This window comes from Anguilla rostrata, chromosome 1 (assembly GCF_018555375.3).
Source record: "Anguilla rostrata isolate EN2019 chromosome 1, ASM1855537v3, whole genome shotgun sequence".
Classification (NCBI taxonomy): domain Eukaryota; kingdom Metazoa; phylum Chordata; class Actinopteri; order Anguilliformes; family Anguillidae; genus Anguilla; species Anguilla rostrata.
This window is the reverse complement of record NC_057933.1, coordinates 73,097,645-73,122,918: the sequence shown is the minus strand read 5'-3', so window position 1 is coordinate 73,122,918 and position 25,274 is coordinate 73,097,645. Positions and strand designations below refer to the sequence as shown.

Here is a 25,274-nt window from a genome sequence, read left to right as displayed (position 1 = left end):
TGTGGAGGTGTGTGTGTGGTGTGTGTGTGAGTGTGTGTGTGAGTGTGTGTGTGTGTGTGTGTGTGGTGTGTGTGTGGTGTGTGGTTGTTGTGTGTGGTGTGTCGTGTGTGTGGTTCCCAAGCACGTATTCTGAATGTCATTAGCCTCTACAGTGCTGGTAAGCCTGTGTGTGTGTGTGTGTGTGTGTGTGTGTGTGTGTGTGTGTGTGTGTGTGTGTGTGTGTGTGTGTTTGTGTGTGTGTGTGTGTGCACGCACATCTAAGCGCATATGTCTGAATGCCATTAGCCTTTACAGTGCTGGTAGGCCAGTGTGATTGCCAGTGGCTTCGTACAGTACAGTACGTAAAATACACTTCCACACCTGCACACATCCACTTACTTTCTACATTTACCCTCAACTGAAGAACTGAATTTATTCTTCTGTAGTTATTTGTCTCTCACCCTCCATCCCTGTTTCTTCTCTTCCCTGTCGCCCTTCACCAGCTCACCCCTACATCCTGTTCCTTCTCTGCATCCGCTAATGTACTCTTCTCTCTCCAATCAAACAATGGCACACAACACACACCCCCAACTGCGATGAAGAGGCGATGCAAAACCAAAAGATCTAAATAAAAACATATACCAATACACTTTCACTTGGTTTGAAATTAAATACAGCAAAAAAGTAACTCCATTATGATTGCTTCAAAGATATTTTTTTTCTTCAAAAAAACATCTGTACTGTATAGCACATATACACACATACTACTTGTTTTAATGATGGAAGACCAAATAGAGGTCATCATCAAACAGATATATTACAAATGATAATAGCAATAAGTATTTTCAAAGATGAAATTTAGTTTGGCTATGACTGTGGACTTCAGCTAGCTGTATACACACAAGCGCGATTGCAGGTCTCACTGTCATTAATACTGTTATCAGCATGAGGACCGGTAATGGGGCCCATACTTCTTCTCACTGTGTCACTGACCGTTCAATAACTTCACTGGAAGCACAGCATCCTCTCAGCAGACCCTGGAGAGTGTGTGTGTGTGCGTGTGTGTGTGTGTGTGTGTGTGTGTGTGTGTGCGATTGTGTTACAGCACAGTTTATAACTAACAGCAAAATACTGCCCTGGCTTTGGACCCCGTTTGCCAACCTCTCTGTCCGTCACACACAAAGACGCTGGGACAGATGGACACGGACACGCACGCGCTCACACTCCCCCTCCTGCGCTGCTGGAGCACTGCACTTGAGCAAAGACCTTCGCCGGAGCTCTGCGATTGGTTATGATTCGCTGTCAATCTTCAGTGAAGAGGCGGAGATAGCACTCGGGCGGAGAGAGGGCAAGCAGGAAGTTCCAGGCAGCACTAATCAATCCCCCCCCTCCCCCCCCCCAAAGTCACTCTTCCACTCAAGTCCAGCAACTACAGTGATCTGAAGGGGGTGGGGGGGGGGGAGGGTGGATAAGGAACAGTGAAAATCATCAGCAACTACCACTGTTACACAGATTAACAAAAAAATATAAATATTATTATTATTATCATCATCAATAATTAATTGTTTTTAAGATAATGTTTTTGCATGCACTTTCCATATTTACTATGACAGAGCTGAGAATTCTGATAAATGTAAATGTTTCCCTATCACACTTTGTAATTGTAAGCGGTGGTTCACCTGATGTCCAGCAGGTGGCGGCAGGCGTCACTGAAAGCTGCCCCCTGAGAGAGCGAGCTTGGAGAGGAGCCCCTGCAGCCGGTGGTGCTCCTCCTCCAGGGCCTGAGAGAAATGAGATCGATACAGAGGCTCAGAAGTGTTCCTGCCGCACGGCAGTAAACGCTGGCCCTTCTCCCTCAATCTGCTCCCCCCATCCATCCATCCATCCATCCCTCCCTCCCTCCCTCCCACTCTCCGCAGACTCCCATTTCCTTCTTCTCCCTATTATCTTCCCCCATTCCCTCACTGCTCTCATGCTATATACGCCGAGCCCGCAATAACAACTACTGTCAACCAATTCGCTCACCAATTTTATTCCAATTTGTCCGGCAATATTGCCGGGACAATAATAGCTTTTGTGAGTCTCCTCTCTCTCCCTCTTACTCACTGTATCCATCTCTCTGTCCCCCCCCTCCCTCTCTCTCTCTCTCTCTCTTTCTCCCTCCTCTTCTCTCTCTTTATCTCTCTCATCCCCTTTAGCCTCTCTCACACACTCTTTCACGCCGTCTCTCTCCCCCTCTCCCCCTCCTCTCTCCCACCTGCAGCTGCTTCAGCTGTTGCTCCAGGCTCAGGAGACGCCTCTGCACCTCCTCCACCCTCTCCGGCGACAGCGCCAGCGGCCCGCCGGCCCCTCCATCTTCTCTGTCCTTCGTCTCTCCGTCCTCTCCTCCTGCCTGCTCCCCGTCCACCGTTCCCTCCTGACCAGCTCCTTCTTCTGAGGGAAGAGTAAAGAGCAGGCTCATTTACAGCCTATCAGAGTGTATCTCTGCTTAGCGCCATGCTACACACACACACACAGTACTGAGGTACAATTGAATCATTTAGAAACTGTCGCTTAGCAACGGTCATTTAGCGGAGGCTTTTAGCCCAAGCGGCTCAGAGAGGTGCATTTTACATACCGTCTCCACGTTAGCGCTGCTAGCCTTCCTGATTCTCTCCGCCTCGGCGCTCACAGCGCAGACACGATGCGACCTGGAGTTCTAGAGCTACGAACCCCAATAACGCCACGCATCCTACCTGCTGACTGACAGCTCTCTGCCTCCTGATCCAGCCTATCAGAGGCCACGCCGCCGTTTTCGCTCTCGGGCAGCGAGTTCTCTGATTGGCCGGCCGCAAATATACTCTTCAGGGATGTGACTGTGTGAAAGAGATGGAGGGATACATTGGGATAGATTAAATGAGTATTATCTTAATACACCCATCCCCAATGCATCCTAAGACACCCCTCAACTCATATACCAAAATTAAAAATGAAAAAAATAATCCTCTCTGCCAAACAAACTGCCCACAATGGATCACATTCTTAATGGGGGGAGGAAGGGAGGGAAGGAAGGAGACAGAAAGAGAGAGAGATTGAGCAGTGAAGGATGAACGGGAGGTAATTTATACACTCAACCCACATGAAGAACTGAAAAGGCTGAAGAGCAGAAGAAGGGGAGCTGAAGGCTGAGTGTAGGTTACTATGCCCAGTAGTACATGTGTCACATATAATACCATTTACTCAACAGCCAGTCAAATTTCAACAGCCCTCACCTTCTTCCAGAGCCCCATTGGCCATCTTCTCCTGCGGGGAGTTATTGTGAGCGATCAAATCGAAGCCATTGGCCGAGAAATAATCCATCAGTGAATGGTTTGAGTCCCCGCCCTTCTCTTCAGACAGGCTATCCTTATCTTGATCTGTGGGTTTCACGAGCAACGAAAAACACTCAGAAATGCACTTATCAATTGTAACTCATTTTCTGTACACGTAATTAAATGTGAATGAACTGTTACTTGACTTGATTTTAATTGACAACAGTAGTCTTGGTTTTTTTTTGTTGTTGTTCTAATATGTCTGAGTTTAAGATCTCTGAACTAAAATGGCTCCCAAACTGGGGTGCAGGGAGCCCCGGCGGTCTGTAGCAAAATGTAAGAAATATTTTCCATTTCATAAACATTTGAATTTCCATCTTTCATAAATTACACGATAGACTTAACCGTAACCAAATAGACACAGACATAGACATAACCGAATACTCCTTGTTAACAGACATTGTCAATATTAAGGACTACTGCATTTGTGATTTATTTATGTATACACTACGTGTACAATATCCAATATCAGTTATAAAAGGTGCGTAGAACGCACACTTCCATGTGCTGGTGTGCTAACCAGCAACTGCATGACAGTCTGTAGTGTAGGGGTGTCAATCACCAGACCGAAGGGCCACAGTGTTGGTTTTCAGAGTGCGTCAGCAGCGCTGACTCATCAGAGTCACTGATTGGCTAAAGAGTCCACACAGCTCGTTCTCAAGGCCTTAATTGGCTGCTGACTGAAAGGAAACCACAAGAACCTTCAGGACTGGAGGACTGGCGGTTGACAGCCCTGCAGCAGTGGGATGTGGTTTAGGGGGTTGGGGGCCTATCAGATGAGAGGCTTGGGGAAGCCCCAAAGTTAACGGGGTAAAGCGGGTTCAGCCCACAGGCGGGACTCACCAGAGCTGTGCTTCAGAGCCAGGTCTCCGTTCTCTGTGGGGCTCGACGGGGGCTGCAGACTGAGGAACAAAAACCAAAAACAGAGGATTTACAACCGTGTGTGTGTGCGTGTGAGTGAGTGTGTGTGTGTGTGTGTGTGTGAGAGAGTGTGAGTGAGTGTGAGTGAGTGTGTGTGTGTGAGTGAGTGTGTGTGTGTGCGTGCGTGTGTGTGTGTGTGACTGTGTGTGTGTGTCTGCGTGCGTGAGTGAGTGTGTGTGTGTGTGTGAGTGTGAGTGTGGATGCATGTGTGTGCGTGTGTGTGTGACTGTGTGTGTGCGTGTGTGTGTGTGTGTGTGCAAGAATATTTCAAATCCTATCTAGGTCCCATTCCCCAGAATCCAAGGAGCCATAAAACTGCATAGTAAAGAGCATCATACATCAGTAAAACAGAATAAGATGGCCTCTGTGCCATTGAGAATGAATGTCTTCTCAGGATTACCTCTTTCAACCCCAACCCAAACACCAACCACTCTAGAGCAGAAAGTGCATTACGATTTTATGACTTTCTGTTTGTTTAACACATAGACATGTTTTCTAGATGATCACCACAAAATCTTTGAGCAAATTCAGGTGCATCATCAAAAAGTTACATTCTCCCCAGCCTCAATCCCCCCACTCACGTGGTGGGGCTGTAGAGCAGTGCTCCTCCCATTGTTCCCAGGCTGCTGGTCCGCTGTCTCTCTATGCTGGAGCTCCTGGTCTGCTTGAGCTCGTCCATCTCGGTCTTGATCAGCCCTGTCCAGCTGAGGACACAGACACGGGTCAGAGTGCACCCCCCCAAACCTGCCCGGCATCAACCCCAATCGCCCCCTCTCCTCCCCACAAACACCCACTTTCTCCCCAGAGAGGACCCCCAATCCCCCTCGCCTGCACGCACTCACTTCTTCCTCTCCACCACGGAGTGCGCCACCAGCTCGTAGATCTGAGCCCCGCTGTCCCAGGTGAAGATCACGTAGAAGGCCTTGTTGTCTGGCAGGAACAGGGTGACAGGGTTGAGTGTGATACGGTGAGGGTCGTTATGGAGGTGACAGGGTGGAGAGCGAGCGAGTGCGTCAGCACCAGTGCGTTTGAGAGAGTGCGTCAGTGCGTTTGAGTGTGTCAGCACCAGTGCGTTTGAGTGCGTCAGCACCAGTGCGTTTGAGAGAGTGCGTCAGCACCAGTGCGTTTGAGAGAGTGCGTCTGCACCAGTGCGTTTGAGTGCGTCAGCACCAGTGCGTTTGAGAGAGTGCGTCAGCACCAGTGCGTTTGAGAGAGTGCGTCTGCACCAGTGCGTTTGAGTGCGTCAGCACCAGTGCGTTTGAGAGAGCGCGTCTGCACCAGTGCGTTTGAGTGCGTCAGCACCAGTGAGTTTGAGAGAGCGCGTCAGCACCAGTGCGTTGAGAGGGCTCAGCACCAGTGCGTTTGAGTGCGTCAGCACCAGTGCGTTTGAGAGAGTGCGTCAGCACCAGTGCGTTTGAGAGAGCGCTCGACCAGTGCGTTTAAGAGAGCGCGTCAGCACCAGTGCGTTTGAGAGAGCGTAGCATTTAGAGAGCGTCAGCACCAGTGCGTTTGAGAGAGTGTGTCAGCACCAGTGCGTTTGAGAGAGCGCGTCAGCACCAGTGCGTTTGAGTGTGTCAGCACCAGTGCGTTTGAGAGAGCGCGTCAGCACCAGTGCGTTTGAGAGAGCGCGTCAGCACCAGTGCGTTTGAGAGAGCGCGCACACCAGTGCGTTGAGTGGCAGCCCAGTCTTGAGTGCGCAGCACCAGTGCGTTGAGAGGTGCGTCAGCACCAGTGCTTTGAGGAGTGCGCTGCACCAGTGCGTTTGAGTGCGTCAGCACCAGTGCGTTGAGAGGTCCAGCACCATGCGTTTGAGAGAGTGCGTCTGCACCAGTGCGTTTGAGTGCGTCAGCACCAGTGCGTTTGAGAGAGCGCGTCTGCACCAGTGCGTTTGAGTGCGTCAGCACCAGTGAGTTTGAGAGAGCGCGTCAGCACCAGTGCGTTTGAGAGAGTGCGTCAGCACCAGTGCGTTTGAGTGCGTCAGCACCAGTGCGTTTGAGAGAGTGCGTCAGCACCAGTGCGTTTGAGAGAGCGCGTCTGCACCAGTGCGTTTGAGAGAGCGCGTCAGCACCAGTGCGTTTGAGAGAGCGCGTCAGTGCATTTAAGAGAGCGCGTCAGCACCAGTGCGTTTGAGAGAGTGTGTCAGCACCAGTGCGTTTGAGAGAGCGCGTCAGCACCAGTGCGTTTGAGAGTGCGTCAGCACCAGTGCGTTTGAGTGCGTCAGCACCAGTGCGTTTGAGAGAGCGCGTCAGCACCAGTGCGTTTGAGAGAGCGCGTCAGCACCAGTGCGTTTGAGAGAGCGCGTCAGCACCAGTGCGTTTGAGAGAGCGCGTCAGCACCAGCGCGTTTGAGTGCATCAGTGGCGCAGTGGACAGGCTCACCTGTGGCCACCTCCCTCAGGAAGGCGGAGTCCAGCTTGATGACGGGACTGAGCATCTGCTTCCCCTCCTGCACCCCCCCGCTGCTCTTGCTCTGGCACTTGAGCACCATCCTGTCGTCCTGCCTCTGCAGCAGCACCAGCAGGTCCCCCAGCAGCACACACTGCACGTCTGGAGCCATCAAACAGCACTACGTCACACTACGGGCATTCAGCAGACGCTCTTATCCAGAGCGACTCACACAGCTTTTTTACACAGCTTCACACTGCATCCATTTACACGGCTGGGCGTACACTGAAGCAACGCGGGTTAAGCGCCTTGCTCAAGGGCACGACGGCAGCGTCCGGCAACGACAGCCACCTTCACCTCACTCGCCTGACTACGCTGGAAAACACAGGCGCTGAACGTGCAGCTAAGTGAATCTTACGAGAGAGAGGGCTATAGACAGCTAGAGACAGAGGACAGAGAGAGAGAGAGAGAAAGAGAGAGATGTACACACGTAGCCATCACTTGTTATCTGCAAATTGTCTGCCTGACAGCGCGCCGTTATCTCGCAAGGCAATTTCATCCCACTGTTGACTGGGCTGTCGAGACAGCGACACGGACGGAGAGATTGTACTGTGTGAGAGACACCGGTACCGAGAGCTTTCTCTTTCGTGACTCTCCAGGTGAGGGGCCCCTCGTAGATCATCTTCCTCTGAGTCAGGTCAAGGCTCTGAAAACACAGAAAAGACAGAGAGGGAGAGAGAGAGAGTGAGACGGGGGAGAGGGAGAGGTAGAATGAGAGAGAGAGAGAGAGAGAGTGTGTGTGTGTGTGTGTGTGTGTGTGTGTGTGTGACAGAGTTTTAAAAAAGTAATGTGTGAGACAAAAAGAGAAAATAAAAAGATTATACCAACCACCGGCTCGCTAAAGTGTCACAGTACATCTGGACAGACATACAGCAGCCACAAGAAGCTCATCTCCAAACATATCTTTGTTTTTTTGCCTGTGCGCCTCCCAATCAATCAGTCAATCAAATTTTATTTGTATAGCGTATTTTACAGCAGTTGTCACAATACGCTTTACAGACAACCCTGGCCTAAACACCCCCACAGGAGCAAGCCTAAGGCAACAGTGGCAAGGAGAAACTCCCTGTGGCAGATGGGGAGAAACCTCGGAAGGAACCAGGCTCAAGGAGGGGGAAACCCGTCCTCCTCTGGTCGGCTCAGGGTGCCGAGCGGTGACCGACGTGTCAGCCAGCCTCACCTTGTACTCTGTGTACAGCTCGTTGCTGGGCTTGAGGCCTGACGTGTCCAGCCTGCGCTGGTAGTCCTTCAGGGTCTGTGGGGGGAGAGAGAGAGCACACACAGTTACACAGGACACGTGACACGAATGCACGTTTTGCACGGACACCACAGACGCACGCGGGTTTTGTCGGCGTCTGTCCCCTCCCCCCCCCGCTGACCCAGGTCCCCGCTCTCACCAGCAGGTTCTCCATCTCCTTCACTTCCTCGTTGACGTGGTTGAGGATTTTACGGCAGCACTCGGCGGCCTGCTGGACGCTAGCTTGCTCGGCGCTGTCCTCTGCGGGGGAGAACGTCACAGTGAGGGCCGGCAGCCCATCGAAGGACAAGCCACCATACGCGCACACGCAGGCACAAACACACACGCATGCACACTCCCTTATACTGAGAGCAAGCCAGCATTATAAGGACTGTACAAATACACACACACACACACACACACACGCATGTACACTCCCTTATACTGAGAGCAAGCCAGCATTATAAGGACTGTACAAATACACACACACACACACACACACACACACACACACTGTGTTCTTGGCAATGTTCTCCAGCAGCAGTGGACACACACACACACACACACACCTGTGGTCTTGGCGATTTTCTCCAGCAGTAGTGGGCACACACACACACACACACCTGTGCTCTTGGTGATGTTCTCCAGCAGTAGTGGGTACACACACACATACACGTGTTCTTAGCAATGTTCTCCAGCCGTTGTGGACACACACACACACACACACACCTGTGTTCTTGGCGATGTTCTCCAGCAGCAGTGGGTACTTGGTGAGTCTCTGCATCTCTCTGGGGATGATGTCCTTCAGCTGCAGTCTCCTGCACTGTGGCTTGCTCTCGGCCTCCTGCAGAGGTCAAAGGTCATTCGCAGTGAGAGTGCGTTTTATCAGCAGCGCAGCAGGGCGCTAACACCTACAATAAGGTCAATTTCCATCATCCGTGCGATGCTGCACACAAGCCAAGCTGCGGGGGACAGTGCTGTTTCCTGTATGGGTGTTGTTCCAGGCTAAGCAAAAGGTCATTGCTGACCTGTGTGAAACAGAGTATAGCCCTCTCTCTGATCTCACTGACAGCCTGTAGAGTGGAGCAGGGAGTTCATTTCCGCTTGTAATCACTTTGCTCTGTTTAATCTTCGCTCACTCTGTCTAAACATTCTCCGCAGTCTGCTCTCTCTCCTGCATTAACATTACTGTACTGTATCCAGAGTAGTTTATACTATTTACCCACTGTAATCGGCTGTAACATTTACAGCAGGAGAGGTAGTGTGAATATTTATTTAACCAGCTCATTTGAAAGGCAGTGCAAATATACAAGGATCATCATTAATATTGCTCAGTTGTGTGCAGTGCATGCGAGAGCGTGAGATGATTACCAGTATGAAGGTGTTGAATCGCGGGTCTTTCTTCTGTCTGGCTTTGATCTGCTCCAGGGCATAGGTCTGGTGACTGCAGAAGCGAGCGGTGAGCTTCTGGAACCATTCACCCTCTGCACCGTTAAACTGAGGCCCATGAGAGAGAGAGAGAGAGAGAGAGAGAGGGAAAGAGGGAGGTGCAGAGAGAGAACAACACCATCACTGGCACACACTCTTCTCACAGCCCAACTGTCCACCTTACCCCCATGAATCCCCATCCGCCCGCACCCCCCCCCCCCCCCGTGTATTCTTCCCACTCCTGAGCTCACGCGGGTGTGCTGCAGGTGTGCTGCAGGTGTGCTCAGGCGCAGAGCCTCAGTGCCAGCAAGGCCCGTTCTGTCCAGGCGGCCCCTCACCATGTGCAGGAGCGTCGCTCCCACGGATCTGACGATGTAGTTGTCCTCCACCCGCAGCTTCTTCAGGCTCTCGTAGAAGGCATCTGGGAGCGCACAAAGCACAGCGGCAGCGCAGCCGTTAGCTCCAAAACCCCACGTGGTGTTAAGAGTAACATTCAGCCAAGCCACGGTAGTGGCACAGCGCTAGCAGTTAGCATTACCACAGCCAGTGCAGATCTGTCACATAACAGAACCCATCGTTTCTTCTACACCGGTAATTACTTATCATTTATATTACGGCTACAAGTAAATCGGTGAAAACTGCTCTGGGGATCGCATGAGTTCTGGACAGAATGTCGGCAGCCGCAGTGTTCTAGAGTTGGCAGCCGCAGTGTTCTAGAGAGCATTTGGTGTTATAGTGCCGTCAGGCTCCAGTTACCAGCGTTACCGCTATTTCAGTCAACAGCCCAGGGAGGCCGCCTGAGGCAGAGTTCACCTCAACATCTACATCACCAGCTTCTACTTTTATAGCCTGACAAGTGCATATATACACACCCACACACAAACACACAGACACACAAACATACACACTTTTTCTTTCACGTTAAAAACAAGACCAGGTCAAAACCTAGGCCTATGTGGTTTTGAGGACTGCCCTGCTCTTGCGGTCCAGCCAAAAATAACTAGCACTTTGCTGTAAGTGATGGGTACAGACAATTTGACAATTAGGACGTTGACTCTTCTCCATTGCTCTTAATGGTCTACAAGAAAATACAAATAATTCGAAATCCACGCATGCAAATCCATTATTAAAATACTTGGTAGATTTGTTAATCACCGCTGATGGCGTTAATTTCTACTTGTTTAACGTGACTTTCGAAAGGTTAGCTAGCGTTGTCGTAAAATTTAGTGTTAACACATTACTACGGTTGCGGGTCAGGCACTTCACGGTAAGAAGAGATTTTAGGATAGCGCTTCCAACATTGCTTGTGTCGAAAGTGCTGCGACGGAAACAGCGATAGAGTTACCCACGAGCCACATCTGTCCAAAATGTAAACAAGGCAGTCTTCACGGTCGGGGAAAATTTTATGACGGCGTCACCCAGCGAATGAACACCACAAACGGCGGTGGTGTAACAGTTATTGGCTCATTACTAACTGATTGTGGCGAAAACCTGCGGTGAAAACTTGCTAGGTTAACCACTACCGCCCCCCCATTTTCAAAAACTCATGTACACGATGTACACGAATCACACAAATGACGTATTTTGGATTCAAAACGGCGAATTTCGCCGAAAAGCGACTATTTTGCAGGTATGCGTGAAAAGTGCCTGACCCTCAACCGCAGCGTTTTTTCCCCACAGATGGTATTTCTAGATACAGCCTAATTTCGCCGCTCTGTTAACACATTTCTACGTTTGCCGGTCAGGCACTCTTCACCGTAAGAAGAAATTTTAGGATTTTCCGATTTTTTTGTGTCGAAAGTGATGCGACGGAAACAACGCTAGATTTACTCGGGAGCCACATCTGTCCAAAAAGTAAACAAGTCCGGCAGTTTTCACGGTCGGGAAAAAAATTATGACAACGTTGTCGTGCACATCAATGTCATCAAGCTGACGTTATTAATAAACAAGTCGTTATTTCGATGGCGATTAATAAGTCATGTAATGTTACAATATATCGAACGTTACATGCATGCTACTAGTCTAACGTTACCACTGCTGAAGTTAATATGAAAAGAATGTATGCCTACTTACCAACGAGATGAAGTGATAACGCGGAAGTTTGTAACGAGGTTAGCCTACTAAAGAAGAAATGGTGGCTTGCTAGGTAACGTTAGCTTGTGATAGTTGGAAGCCTCAAGTGTTGAACGTCACTCTACGCACAATGAGGGTAAAGAACCAAAGAACACTGATCTCAGAGTCTGCTGTTTTCCTATAGTGCGTTCACGTTTTACTCAACAGATGTCGCTGGTGAGCTTTCCCACCGAGCCACCTCACTGTAACTGTAGTTTAAAAAACATCTTTAAAATACTTTTTTTTTTTTTTTTTTTTTTAATTCCCCGATGCTTAGGCCTGGCCGGCCGCCGGACTTGCAATACACTGGCGGAAACCGCACACACACACACACACAAACACAAACATACACACACATACAAACAAGCGCGCACAGACACAGACACACAAACATACACACACACACACACACACACAAACAAGCGCGCGTTTCCTAAGGGTGTGTCTGACAGCGGAATCTGAGAGGACCCTGCACAAGGACGCTGTGGGAGGGGCGCAACTCACAGTGCAAGTCGATGATCTCGTCCAGGCTGGGGAAGATGGCGGCGAGCTCCGTCAGGGGCATGATCATCTCGCGCTCCAGCGGGCGGAAGAACACGTTCTGCAGGACGCTCAGCATGCACACGTGAGCCATCTCCGTCGCAAACAGCTCTGCAGGGGCAGGCGGGGCCCAGTCCGTCACAACCTCACTCCTCCATTCGCTCGCTTTTCTGTCCATCACTCTCTTCACCCTCATCTACGTACTATATTCTCCCCTCTCTCAAAACCAAATGCAGACCAAAACTATTGCTCTTGGCTATACAGCCATGGCATTATGTGGCGGTAGGTGTTGTGTAGTACAGGTACATTGTTTTCACAAAAAAAAAAAAAAAGCAGTCTCACTACCTAACAAATTTTCAACGTCCAAAACTTCAAAAGTAAACTTCACGGTCTGAGTCGATAGAGCTGCACATCTCCACATTTGACGCTGCTTTCTTGAAAGGGTGAAGAAACTCTGAGATATCAAAGGCAGATTAACACTGATAACAGTCCGAAATGGATGACCACTGCAGAACCAAACACCATCAGGCACTATCTCTTCACCACCAATTCAAGATTACCCCCTCGAACCCAAACCCCCTCACCCCCACCCCTCTATCCCCCAGCCCGTCCCTTACCGTTGATAACCTCCTGTCTCTTGATCTCCTTCTTGCTGAGGTTGCTAAGGGCGTCGCTAGAGGCCTGCTCCCTCCACTTGGGCGGTTCCTGCTCCAGCTCCAGGAGCCTCGGCTCCAGCTCCTCCTGCGTGGGGGAGGGGCCTGAGTTGGCCAGGCCGGGGAGGGAGCTCTCCGAGGGCGTCGCCCCACTGTCAGCACTGAAGGATTGTGGGAGAGAGAGAGTGGGGGAGAGGAGGGTGAGAGAGGAGAGCAGAGGGCGTGGCATGGGGAGAACAGGGAAATAGAGGGAAAAAACATGAACAAGTGAAAGACTGACAAATACACGCAAACCTTCAGCAGGAGAACCACCCTCCTCCCCCAACCCTTTCATCCCTCTATCACATTTCTGCAATCTGTGCCAACAGAACACACTTATGCCCCTATGTGCCTGAATTTCAGTGAAACGTTCACACAAGCGTCAGATTGTTCTTTCATTGCACTACATTACTGCCATTCAGCAGATAATCTTATTCAGTGCAACATACTTTCTTTCTTTTTTTAAATTTTTTTTTTACACAGCATCAGCTGGATATATATTGAAGCAATTCAGGGTACAATTCACAATTCAGGTGTTTAAGGCTACAGCAGTGATCTACCTGAAAAATCGAACCTGCAGCCTTCAGGTTACACGCCCAGTTCCTAACCCATCAAGGGAGAGTGAACCAGCACCCACTGAACTTTGGGTCTCAAAACTAATGTCAAAGTGCACGTAAGCTTTCGTACCCCATGTGCTGTTCCTATATGTGGATCCCCTCCAAAACAGAGCTGGGACACAGAGCCCCAGCTCCCGCCCGTGACCCCCGTGGGTCCCCGTGCCTTACACTCTGACTCTTATGCCTTTATCATTCGGCTCTGTGCTGTTTTTAAAGCAGCACAATGTACAGTTACTTAGTTCAATATGCACAGAGATGTGATCAGTAAAGCTGAGTCTGAATGCGTATTCAGCAGCGGAGTGCAATGGCTGATACGTCTGGAGCCCCACGCTCAGGACCCTTAAATACGCTGCTCCCAGCGATCCTGTGGGGGGGGTGGGGGTCTTACAGAGTGCAGCGCTGGGGGAATGGTGAGGGGGGGTGCGCGGCGGTGGCGGTGGCGGCCGCCTGCAGGTCCACGTCGCTGCGGGAGCGAGACTGCTTCCCTCGTGCGCTGTTTCCGCGGAGAGAGCGATGCCTCTCCGCACACAGGCTCTCGCTGCGGCCCAGACGCAGCCTGGGGGAGGGGGCGAGAAGGGGGAGGGGCCAGGAGGGGAGGGGGAGGAGTCCGAAGGGAAGGGGAGGGGCCAAGGGGCAGAGGGAGGAGTCAGGAGAGAAGGGAGGGGCCAAGGAGGAGAGGGAGGAGTCAGGAGAGAAGGGGAGGGGCCAAGAGAGGGGGAGAGGGAGGAGTCAGGAGGGAAGGGGGAGGAGTCATGGGGAGAGAGGGAGGAGTCAGGAGGGGAGGGGGAGGGGAGAGGGAGGAACCAGGAGAGAATAGGGAGGAGTCATGAGGAAAGAGGGAGGAGTCAGGAAGGGAGGCAGAGGAGATAGGAGGAAAGAAAAGGAGAGGGCAGGAGGAGAAAGAGCAAAAAGACAGAAGGATAAAACAGGAAATGTGAGATTGTAAAAGGTGGATGGATGAGAGCAGTATTAGGACACAGTGAAACCATTGGAAAAAAACAAATGAGTGAATATAGAAAAGGAGTGAAAAACGAAAGTCCAAGCAAGAGAGATGAGGATGAGAATATGAAAGGGATATATTAGGACTGTATCAAAATTGCATTTTACCTTACTTTGTACTGAGACACCATTACTGCAAGATTGCCTTCTTTAACATACTGTATGAAAACATAATGAACTAGATTTGTATTTTAAACAATCTGTACGCAAAAATAATACCCAAGCACATGTGTGTACTATAAATATTGATGTCTGCCTCATTATTTACATCCAAGTCGACTATAGCAGTTAAATAGCTTTTCAAATGTATACAAATTAAACACAGTGACAGAAGACTTTTTCTCCTCTTCACAATGGTGGCATTGAACAACGGGCACAAAGATACTTAGCCATGCAGTGAGTGTGTGTGTGTGCGTGTGTCTGCGTATGTGAGCGCGTACGTCTATGTGCATGTGTGCCTGTGTGTGTGTGTGTGTGTAGCTGGAAATGGAAGTGCTTGCACACCCTTGATAAGGGCTCTACCTGGTTTTGTATCATAAGATGCAGAATGTACATACATGTATTGTTAGTGTCAATAGCACTTTATGAATCATTCACAATGAAATATGTGAACATTTAATTGTATGCATGAGCAAATTTTTGGTCAAATGGTTGAGGTCAAATTAGGTGACATTGTGTGATAAGTAAAATACTGCTCTCAAAATCTGACTTAACACGTCAGTAGCTCTTTATGGCTCATTCACAATGAAATATGTTTTTAGAATGAGATGACATATGCTAAGTAAAACACTGCTCTCAAATGTGACTTATCACACGATGTCACCTAATTTGACGGCAACCCTCTGAATAAATTTAGCACATGCGCTCATGAATTATTTATGAGCTTCATGAGTTGGCACGGAAGGCCTTGCGCATGCTTCACGAAGGCTTAGAGTCCGCGAGCTGAGCTTGCACAGACGCGAGTCAGAGGAGGACACTTCACATGCAGCTTCAGCAGGCAGACTGCGGGCGCTCCACTGACCAAGGGAGGAGGGGGCGGGGGGAGGGCGCAGGTGAGCGATGAGTCACAGTCACCCCGGCTGAACAAATCGCTCCCTCCCTGGGTTCGGCTTTGGCCAATCGCGTGCCGATTTCCGGGGCGGCCAGCCAATGGCACTGTCCGGATTCGATGCCAGACCACGGGGGGCCCACACTGGAGCAACGCATGTACTCCAGGTACAAAATGTAATAAAATGCCTGAATGAACCTTAGTCAGTAAGCCATAGTGAGGGAGTGTCTGATGTGGTGCGGGAGTCTAGTGTGAGTGTTAGTGCACTGGGCACTGTTAGTCAGCGAGCGAAGAGTGTCCACTTTCCCCGCAGGAGAGACCCACCTTGGCTTGCGTCTGCGAAAACACAGGACACGACACGCGTTACACACCACGCCATCGAGCCGGGCACGGGCAGCAAGCACGCGGAGACCGACGGCACGCGACCGCGGACGGCGAAGGACCGTAGCCTCGCAACGCGACGGCGGCAAAGCCAGTGGACACTCCCCCTGCTCGTACTGAACAGGGGTCAGCGCAGCAAGCGAACCGCAACGCCTTCTCTCAGTACCACCGCAGGTCAAAGAGGAGAACAGCACATACCGTTATAATACCACAGGAAAGCACTGAAGGGTTTTTTTTAAGTCAAACATTTAAAAAAAACGAGAATATGAATATCACGCCTTCAGATGCTGTGAAAACAGACTACCCCGTTTAGAGTGAAGGTAATTCGCCAGTTTACCGAGGTTAACTGGTGTGGCGTTCCAACAGAGGACGGGCGTGTTTGAGGACGTCACCTCGTGAGGCAACACAATGGCGAAGCGGCGGACGGGCGGCGGCAGAAGGGACACGACGCAAAGCGGCTTTCGCCGGCGGCGACACACAGGATATGACATCAGACCTGTCAGCAGCAGCAGTCCTGTGCACACTGAACTAACACACTGGTGTACTGCAGCCTGTTCTCGGCACCCTGGAATACTCACTAGTTACGCATGACTGATGCGTACTTCCCTCACGTTCATGCGTTACCTTTATATCACGCTTGCACACTAAGCAAGCGCAAGTGAATTCAACTATTATGCACTGAAAGCCATTATATGATATTTCAAATAGTATCTCACACATGAGAGAGCATGATGCAAGAGAGGCGTATAGCACAAAAGAGAGGCAACATGAGACAGGGAGAGGAAGAGGAGGAGGAGGAGAGAGATGGGTAGACATGGAAAGTCAGGGGGAGATGGGTTTAGGCGGGGGGGAGGGGGGGGTGCAGGGCTGGCAGGGAGGACTGGGTCCAGGTTCCCAGTAAGGGACCATCTCCAAATTCCAGTGCTTTTTTCCCTGCAGCAGTAGCATCGGTGGTGCTAGCAGCGGCACGAGCGTTAGCACACGGCTTGGGACAATGCGCTGCACCGCGCTCCCCCCAGCCAACACCGCGAGCCGGCCGCGCGCGGACCTGGCGGCGCTCGGCACGGCTCCAGCGGCTCTGAAACGGGAGGCTGAGCGGAGGCGGGCTCTGGCGGCGGCGGCGGGCGCACGCGTAAGCCGCTAAAATGGCGGGCGGGTCGCGCGGGCGGACCCCGCCAGCGCGCGCGGAGGCCTGTCGCACCTCTCTTTGTCCTGGCCATCCTCCGGGGGGTTGTCGCTGGCGGGCTGGGGCTCCCAGACGGACAGGGTCCCCATTATCCCGGCGGGAGACAGGTCCCCGGATTCGGACACAGACTGGGGGTCCGAGCGGCTGCTGGTCAGACCTGGGGGCGGGGGGCATGGGCGTGGGGGGAGGGGATTAAGGTGAGACACTGACCAACATTGAAAATAAAATGGAGACCCTAACAGCAGCCATCTCCTGTCTCTCTCCTTTCTCTTTAAAAAAACCTGCATCCTCCCCCCTCACCTTCCCTGCATGACTCAACTTTCTCACCATGCTGCTAGGTCACTGTAGCAAGGTCGCAAATAAAAAAAAAAAACGTTTTCGGCCAGCATCTCTTCATTCATCTCCTTCCCTCCCTCATTCCACCTGTCCTACCCTCGTCCTCTTCCCCCCTCTTCCATGTCCAAAAATGCGCACTCACACAGCTCGCTGTGGGGGGAGTCCGGGCTGGAGGTCACGCTGATGCTGACCCCTGACCCCTCGCTGCCCTCCGACCCCTGGAGGCTCCCCGAGGCCAGCGTGGGCGCTGGCTTCCTGTAGGGGAAGGACGCCTGGGCGGGCTCGGGGGCCGCCATGCGGCCGGAAGGGGCGGGGCCACTGCAACCCTTTCGCTCCTGGATCGCCTTCTCTCTGTCGCCTGGAAGAGCAGGAGGAGACAGAGAGGAGAAAAGGTGGGGAGGGAGGGAGGGAGGATGAAAGGACAGAAAGGAGTCCAAAGGAAAGGAGGGAGAGTGAGAGAGAAAGGCATTTTAATGTAGGTACCTGTGTGTGTAATCAAACTGTCCACACCAGCATATAAACACTTCACCACAGAAGTTAGTGATGGATCGAAGGGAGTGTTACAATAAAAGACACAAAGGGGGCAGATGATTCAGAGACAGAGTTAGGATGGGTGTAGGAGGGTGATCAGGATATCTGCGGTGAGAGAGAAAGTTAGTTTTATTTGAGGTGGGGGTAGTTTAGTGCCACCAAATCCTTCAACAAAGACAGACAGACACTGACAGAGGCTCAGGAGAGTGCTGGTCTTTTTTTTCTCCATTCATTCCTAATGAACCTCCAGGCCTCCGTTACATTTTACAGTGCGCGTGTATGTGTGTGCATGTGTGCGTGTGTGCGTGGGTGTGTGCATGTGTGCGTGGGTGTGTGCATATGTGCGTGGGTGCGTGTTTGCGCGGGTGTGTGCATGTGTGCGTGGGTGCGTGTTTGCGCGGGTGTGTGCATGTGTGTGTGTGTGCAAGTGTGCGTGGGTGTGTGTTTGCATTTTAACGTGTGAGAGCGTGTGTGTGCGGGCATGTGTATGTGAGTGTGCATGGGTACAGGTGCGTGTATGCGTGTGTGAGCATGCAGGTGTGTGTATGAGGGTGTGCGTGGGTGCAGGTGTGTGTATGTGCATGCAGGTGTGTGTGTGTGTGTGTGCGGGCGTATCTCTGCATGTACTTTAGTTCACAGTGCCTGAAAGAGCAGAGCAGTCACAGTTGCGTAGCTGAGTTTGTTTAACTACATCGACCACACTTTCCTGTCCTTTGGTCAATGTCTTTTTATCTTGGTTTACAAATGTAATAATGAGAGCCTCATGCCAAAACCCAATGTAGACTCATGCAAAATTAAAAGAGAAACACAGCTAATAATCCACTTCTGAATCAACGCAGCATCCCCCAGTCCCAACCTCCTGCCGTAAACCCCTCCCTGTTCGATTTGGTACATGCCAGCATGCACTGGGTTTGATTAGTACAGGATGGAGGAGACCATTTTGGATATACGGGGGAGGGGGGGGGGGTGGTGGTAAAGTGGAGACAGGCTGTGGTACCTTCGTTCTCCAATTTAGCCGTTTTGATTTCAACATCTGAAAGGAGAAACACATGACAGGACATTGTGCGCTTTCTTCCTCCCTGTCGCAGTCAGTCTCACAGGTAAAAAAAAAATGAAAAGAATAAAAGCATCCTGGAGCTGGTTTTAACAGGACTGCGCGACACAGACCCAACCATCAGGAAGAGCAGCCAAGGACGCTCAGGCCCCCCAGCACAAGGAGGTCTGATCAGTGCATGACTACACAGCTCTGGTCTTCCTACAGCGTGCATGTTGTCCTCTGAACATTAAGAGAGTCTGTGCCCACACTTTTAAAGTACTCAAAGCCACAAGATAAACATTTACATTTGCCCTTTTTAGATTTACAAACAGGAAAATAATAAAAATACATAATAAAAAAATATATATAAAATATAGTGTGTAATTTCTACAGAGCTGGAGGTCTGGCACAGTATGCCTGTTCTGTGACGGACATTCACTTCCTGTTCACTTCTGATTGGCAGTTCACTAAACAGACCCCCTGCTGATTGGTTAAAATGTAAATGCTGTGTTACATGAGCAGGAGACCAATACCAAATCCTCCTGTAGTAGGCAGTGTGAAACCGTTTTTGCTTTCAGAATTATTTAAAAAAAAAATGTATTATCTCTACAGAATAAAATACACTCCATGTCACAGTGTCTATTTTCTTTTTCTTAATGTATAAGCTAACAAGAGAAAAAGAAATGGTTCTGAACACCAAAAGGTGCTTTAGATATGTATTAGCGATGACTTTTTAATTGCATACAAACACAAACATTCGGTGTTTGCCCTCATTTAAAAAGCCATCATTAATGCAAATTTAAGGCATCTTTTTGTGGAGTCTTCTCTTTCTCCCTTAATTATAACTTATTTCGGTGCCTACGATTAAGTCTGAGATCAGACTGCACCAGATCGTTAAGTATGACAAGGTCCGACACACCGCAGCGTGTCACTGTGTGGCGTAACGTGGATAAAGGGCAGCCTAATAGAGTGAATATAAACACACAAAACGCTTTCATAATTCATAAACACCACGACCCATTACAGGAACAGGGGAGGGACTGGCTGGTATATCCAAGATGTGTACGAGTGGAGCATTCTGGGGCACACGCGAGGCGAACAGTAGCGGCGTACGTACTGCCGCCCCCGATCCAGCGCGCCGTCTCGCTGAGGATGTTGGGAAACCTCTGCTTAGACTTGGTGGAATCCTCACTCTTCTTCATGCCCGGAATCTGAAACATTAGAGATATTACACCTCTGATCTGCTACGTGCTGGAATGTGTTCAGTGGATAAAAATGGAATATAAACAGCAAAAAATAAATAAAAACACCCACACCAGACCAGAAACAAACCCTCAGCATCACATTTTGCTCAGACTGAATAAAATGAGCACCGAGAAAAAAGCTGCCCAGGACAGAAAGGAATATAATGGCCCTGCTGACAGCTGTGGAGGACTCAGACTGACCTTCTTCCTGAAGAAGCCCCTGGACTTCTTACTGTCCGTGGCCTTCGTCTTCACTCCAAGGTGCTTCATGTAGGAGACCACTGCTCCAAAGATGGAGGAGCTGAGACACACAGGTACATGCACATAGACACACACACACACACACACACACACACAGACAGACAGACACACAGACACACACACGCACATTAACACTGGCTTGGCTCTGCGTTTCAGTTGAACTACATATACATGATATCGATGCAGCGAAAGAGGAGAAAATAATAAATCTCATAAGAACAAAAGGAGGGAGGACAGAAGGAAGATAAAATGTGGCCTGGGGGGGGGCAGTATAGCAGTATAAATGTATTTTCCACATTAAAAACTGACAGAACTGTTTATAATTCTAACCGCAGCTCTAAATAAAATACCTATTTACTGTAGAACAAGCTCTTATCGGTATTTAATCCATGCTGCTCATTGATTGTGCAGTTAAATCCAATTCAAACACGTCGGAGATACTGAGTACTGGAAAATCAATAATCTGTCTGACTCTGATGTGGAGAGGGGGCGGAGCACGGGAACGGGAAAGCAGGGAGGGACAAATGAGGTGGGGCTTATGCAAATGAAGTGATGTCACAATGAGAGGGAGGAGTGGTTTGGAAAAGATGGAAAAATGGGTGGAGCTGGATACTGAGGGGGTGGAGACAGAGGCAGAAACGGAGAGGGGGGGGGACAGAGTGAGGATGGAACCGGTCAGTTCGATGGATCGTTAAGAAAAAAAAAATCCCAACTCTCTGCTGGGTGGGTTGAGTGTCATACATTCACATACAGAACTACACAGGAACAATAACTGAGAGAACACACTCATTTCCAGCAAAGCATGACATGTAGCAGCAATTCTCAAGTACACACCACTTAAAGCACTTGCATAAAGTGGCTGGAAACTAACAGTGCATGAATTCCCAGAGCATCAAGTGTGTCCTCACACAAAAGACTGACAAGCCATCCTAATGCATATTATAAAGCTGACTTGATGTCATGCTTAATGACTCTGAAACTATGCCTGTGAATTCACTAACATCTGCATTCCCTCCTCAAAAGCATCACACAGCAAACGTGCAAAAGTATTAAACATTTATCATGAATGACTGATTTTGAACTGTTCACACGGACACCCCCTCGTCTCCAAGGAGGGCATACAGATCGCGCGCGTTCGCAACCCTGCACGTTTAAGGAATGAAAAGAGAGCGACTCACAATTTCTCCTCATCTGTGCCGATGACGGGGCTGAAAAAGAGAGAGAGAGAGAGACGGAGACATGAGGAGGATGAGGAGGAAGAGGAAGGACCGGACGCGCGGCGCTGCCCGTCCGCAGACTCACCCTTTACGTGCCATTTTCACGCTCCCTCTTTCGGCCGACCCTCAGCTCTGTTTTGCGCCGGTGAAACCAGAAATTACCGCCTTTACCGCGATCTAAGTTCAAGCCCGCTGCAGTGAGATTGTTTTCAAAGCAGAAGGAAATGAGCATATTCTGATATTTGAAAACCAAAAAAAAAAATTTGAAAAAAAAAAAAAAAAGCTAAAGAAAGAGACGCATCTAAATTCAGCCTCCGCAATTTGTTTGGAGAATAAGTGGAGCAACAAAACTTCAAAAAAATAAGAATTAAATCAAATTAAATGTAAAAATTTTTTTTAACTTGCCAATCTGCAATGCAAACCTATACACTGCTTAAAATAAACTTTTCTTAAAAACGCTGTGATTTATATTTTAAAACTGTGACTAAAATTTTGCTGATTTAGATTTTCGAAAGTTTGTCTTGCAAAGTAAAAATGCACTCCAGAACTTCTCTGCAGGATGAATCCCAATTCGAACAATCCTCCACAAGAGCGGAAACAGCTATTTAACTGTGTTTTCGTCTGATGCAACAAGCTTGCAAGAATTATGAAATAAGATCTGTGTTTTCTCTTCTGAACATAAAGAGGAGGAGGGGCCTGAGAGGGGTTTCCTCAGCCTGACCAATCAAAGGGGTTCCAACTCCCTTCCCACACTTCAGTGTGGCCAGTCAGAAGCAGAGGAGGTGACATCATCACCCCCATGTAAGAGGAGAGGAGAGGGCTGTGGCGGCTATGTGGGCTTGTGCTGAATGAATGTGTCAAATGAATGAGCATGTTCAATACTTCACTTTTGTCTGGAAATCACCTTCATGCAGACCTGTCTCATTTACGCCCACGCACCCTCATTCTGTTTCCTATTGCCTTTCCGCTGCAAAAGAGCATGGCTACATGCTAACAGACCAGTATTGTTAACCTGTGCAGATGTGCAAACACACTCTCTCTTTTGCAGCAGTGCAGTGCTGAGGCAGCAGCGGGGTGGTGCAGGACTACCCTCTCTCTCAGTGTCCAGCCACACTGCACACCCCCTGTCCCACCTCCCCCCCCTTCCCCAAACTGGCAGGGAGCCAGAGGGGAACTTCCTGCCAGCGTGGCACTGCTGACTCGGTCTCTTCCTCTCTCTCCCTCCCTCCCTCCCTCTCTCCATCTCCTCCCTCCCTCCCTCCCTCTCTCTATCGATTTGAAAACTGCTGTGGCTCAGTGATGCATGCTCTTCCCTTTATGGCGAGGGTGTTCAGGAGAGACGTCTGCAGCCAGCACTCTTCTCTCCCATTTACTCTGACCTCTCTGCACTCCTCCGCCTAAGCGCTTCTCCTTTCTGCATCCCTCCATCTTTGGGTTTCCGCGGTGGGGGAGGGGGCTCAGGCCGCGTCTGCCTCGCTCGCCCCGCGCCCCCCACCAGGGTCAGTGAAGCTGTGACGGACAGGCAGGCTAGGCTGTGTCAGTAAGCACCATTCTCTCTCTCTCTCTCTCTCTCTCCCCCTTTCCCTCTCTCACTCTCTCACTCTCTCTCTCTCCCTCTCTCCGGCGCCGTGAGCGGGGTGCAGCGGTTAGGGCGCCGGGCGCGGGTCCAGGGCGCCGTGGCGACGGCTCTGCGGCGGCAGAATGCTGCGCTCAGCACCTCTCCTTCGCGGCGCTGCCGACGCGCTGCAGCCGCAGCTCAAGCGTCCTGCTAGCTAAAGCGCTCCTGCACCATTTCAGACAGTGTCAGTGCAGGACCGGGGCAAACAGCATCCACCATACTGAGCCTCTTCCACTAATGCAGCACAGCCCTGCTCAGACAGGCAATCTCTCTCTTCAATGCTGCACACAAAGTACAGACACCCCACCCAGCCCTCCCCAATTAGGATTTTTATAATGATCATAATTATCATTATTATTAATTTGCAAAAACCACTTTCCAAAACGACTTACAAAGCATACATCTCTTTCACACGCTATCCATTTATGTATTTACATAGCTGGATACCTTCCTGAAAGAGTTCAGATTAATCGTCTTGCTCAGGGATGCAACGGCAGCATCACCACCTGAAACCCGAATCCTCAACTTTCAAGTCGCACAGCTTCTACTGCTACATTACAGCGGCTCCAGGCAGCAGCACAGGCTATGAGCAGCCTTCACTGCTACCTTACAGCGACTCCAGGCAGCAGCACAGGCTATGAGCAGCCTTCACTGCTACATTACAGCGGCTCCAGGCAGCAGCACAGGCTATGAGCAGCCTTCACTGCTACCTTACAGCGACTCCAGGCAGCAGCACAGGCTATGAGCAGCCTTCACTGCTACCTTACAGTGACTCCAGGCAGCAGCACAGGCTATGAGCAGCCTTCTACTGCTACATTACAGCGACTCCAGGCAGCAGCACAGGCTATGAGCAGCCTTCTACTGCTACATTACAGCGACTCCAGGCAGCAGCACAGGCTATGAGCAGCCTTCACTGCTACCTTACAGCGACTCCAGGCAGCAGCACAGGCTATGAGCAGCCTTCACTGCTACCTTACAGTGACTCCAGGCAGCAGCACAGGCTATGAGCAGCCTTCACTGCTACCTTACAGCGACTCCAGGCAGCAGCACAGGCTATGAGCAGCCTTCACTGCTACCTTACAGTGACTCCAGGCAGCAGCACAGGCTATGAGCAGCCTTCTACTGCTACGTTACAGTGACTCCAGGCAGCAGCACAGGCTATGAGCAGCCTTCTACTGCTACCTTACAGTGACTCCAGGCAGCAGCACAGGCTATGAGCAGCCTTCACTGCTACCTTACAGTGACTCCAGGCAGCAGCACAGGCTATGAGCAGCCTTCACTGCTACCTTACAGCGACTCCAGGCAGCAGCACAGGCTATGAGCAGCCTTCACTACTACCTTACAGCGGCTCCAGGCAGCAGCACAGGCCATGAGCAGCCTTCTACTGCTACATTACAGCGACTCCAGGCAGCAGCACAGGCTATGAGCAGCCTTCACTGCTACCTTACAGCGACTCCAGGCAGCAGCACAGGCTATGAGCAGCCTTCTACTGCTACATTACAGTGACTCCAGGCAGCAGCACAGGCTATGAGCAGCCTTCTACTGCTACATTACAGCGACTCCAGGCAGCAGCACAGGCTATGAGCAGCCTTCACTGCTACCTTACAGCGACTCCAGGCAGCAGCACAGGCTATGAGCAGCCTTCACTGCTACAGTACAGCGACTCCAGGCAGCAGCACAGGCTATGAGCAGCCTTCTACTGCTACATTACAGCGACTCCAGGCAGCAGCACAGGCTATGAGCAGCCTTCACTGCTACCTTACAGTGACTCCAGGCAGCAGCACAGGCTATGAGCAGCCTTCTACTGCTACATTACAGCGACTCCAGGCAGCAGCACAGGCTATGAGCAGCCTTCACTGCTACATTACAGCGACTCCAGGCAGCAGCACAGGCTATGAGCAGCCTTCTACTGCTACATTACAGCGACTCCAGGCAGCAGCACAGGCTATGAGCAGCCGTGCCATCAGTCAAGCCAGCCTTTTTTTGAGCCGAAACACACAGAGTGATGCCAACAGTCTCAGGCTGCTGGGCCGCTGGCCTGTCGACGCTTGGGCCCCGAGACGAGCCAACAAAGGGACAAAGGGGGCTAGCATGGCGGAA

At 50.5% G+C, this 25,274-nt stretch overlaps 1 protein-coding gene across 1 annotated transcript in view; it reads right to left on the bottom strand.

Moving 5' to 3' along the window:
- Positions 1-133: 133 nt before the first annotated feature.
- Positions 134-25,274, bottom strand: part of arhgef1b (Rho guanine nucleotide exchange factor (GEF) 1b) — a 31,124-nt gene continuing 5,983 nt past the window's right edge. Inside the window, exons 6-30 of the mRNA XM_064318226.1 lie at positions 21,518-21,547; positions 20,280-20,379; positions 19,952-20,045; positions 18,796-18,831; positions 17,410-17,625; positions 16,947-17,088; positions 15,689-15,700; positions 13,706-13,873; positions 12,626-12,822; positions 11,973-12,119; positions 9,695-9,777; positions 9,300-9,425; positions 8,658-8,772; positions 8,089-8,189; positions 7,872-7,946; positions 7,265-7,340; positions 6,629-6,796; positions 5,093-5,180; positions 4,832-4,954; positions 4,173-4,231; positions 3,231-3,374; positions 2,715-2,834; positions 2,237-2,412; positions 1,659-1,760; positions 134-1,418 (exon numbers count right to left, since the gene is read on the bottom strand). Coding sequence (XP_064174296.1) covers positions 1,686-1,760; positions 2,237-2,412; positions 2,715-2,834; positions 3,231-3,374; positions 4,173-4,231; positions 4,832-4,954; positions 5,093-5,180; positions 6,629-6,796; positions 7,265-7,340; positions 7,872-7,946; positions 8,089-8,189; positions 8,658-8,772; positions 9,300-9,425; positions 9,695-9,777; positions 11,973-12,119; positions 12,626-12,822; positions 13,706-13,873; positions 15,689-15,700; positions 16,947-17,088; positions 17,410-17,625; positions 18,796-18,831; positions 19,952-20,045; positions 20,280-20,379; positions 21,518-21,547 — 2,671 coding nt within the window. The 3' untranslated portion in view covers positions 134-1,418; positions 1,659-1,685. The remainder of the gene's footprint in view (positions 1,419-1,658; positions 1,761-2,236; positions 2,413-2,714; positions 2,835-3,230; positions 3,375-4,172; positions 4,232-4,831; positions 4,955-5,092; positions 5,181-6,628; positions 6,797-7,264; positions 7,341-7,871; positions 7,947-8,088; positions 8,190-8,657; positions 8,773-9,299; positions 9,426-9,694; positions 9,778-11,972; positions 12,120-12,625; positions 12,823-13,705; positions 13,874-15,688; positions 15,701-16,946; positions 17,089-17,409; positions 17,626-18,795; positions 18,832-19,951; positions 20,046-20,279; positions 20,380-21,517; positions 21,548-25,274) is intronic.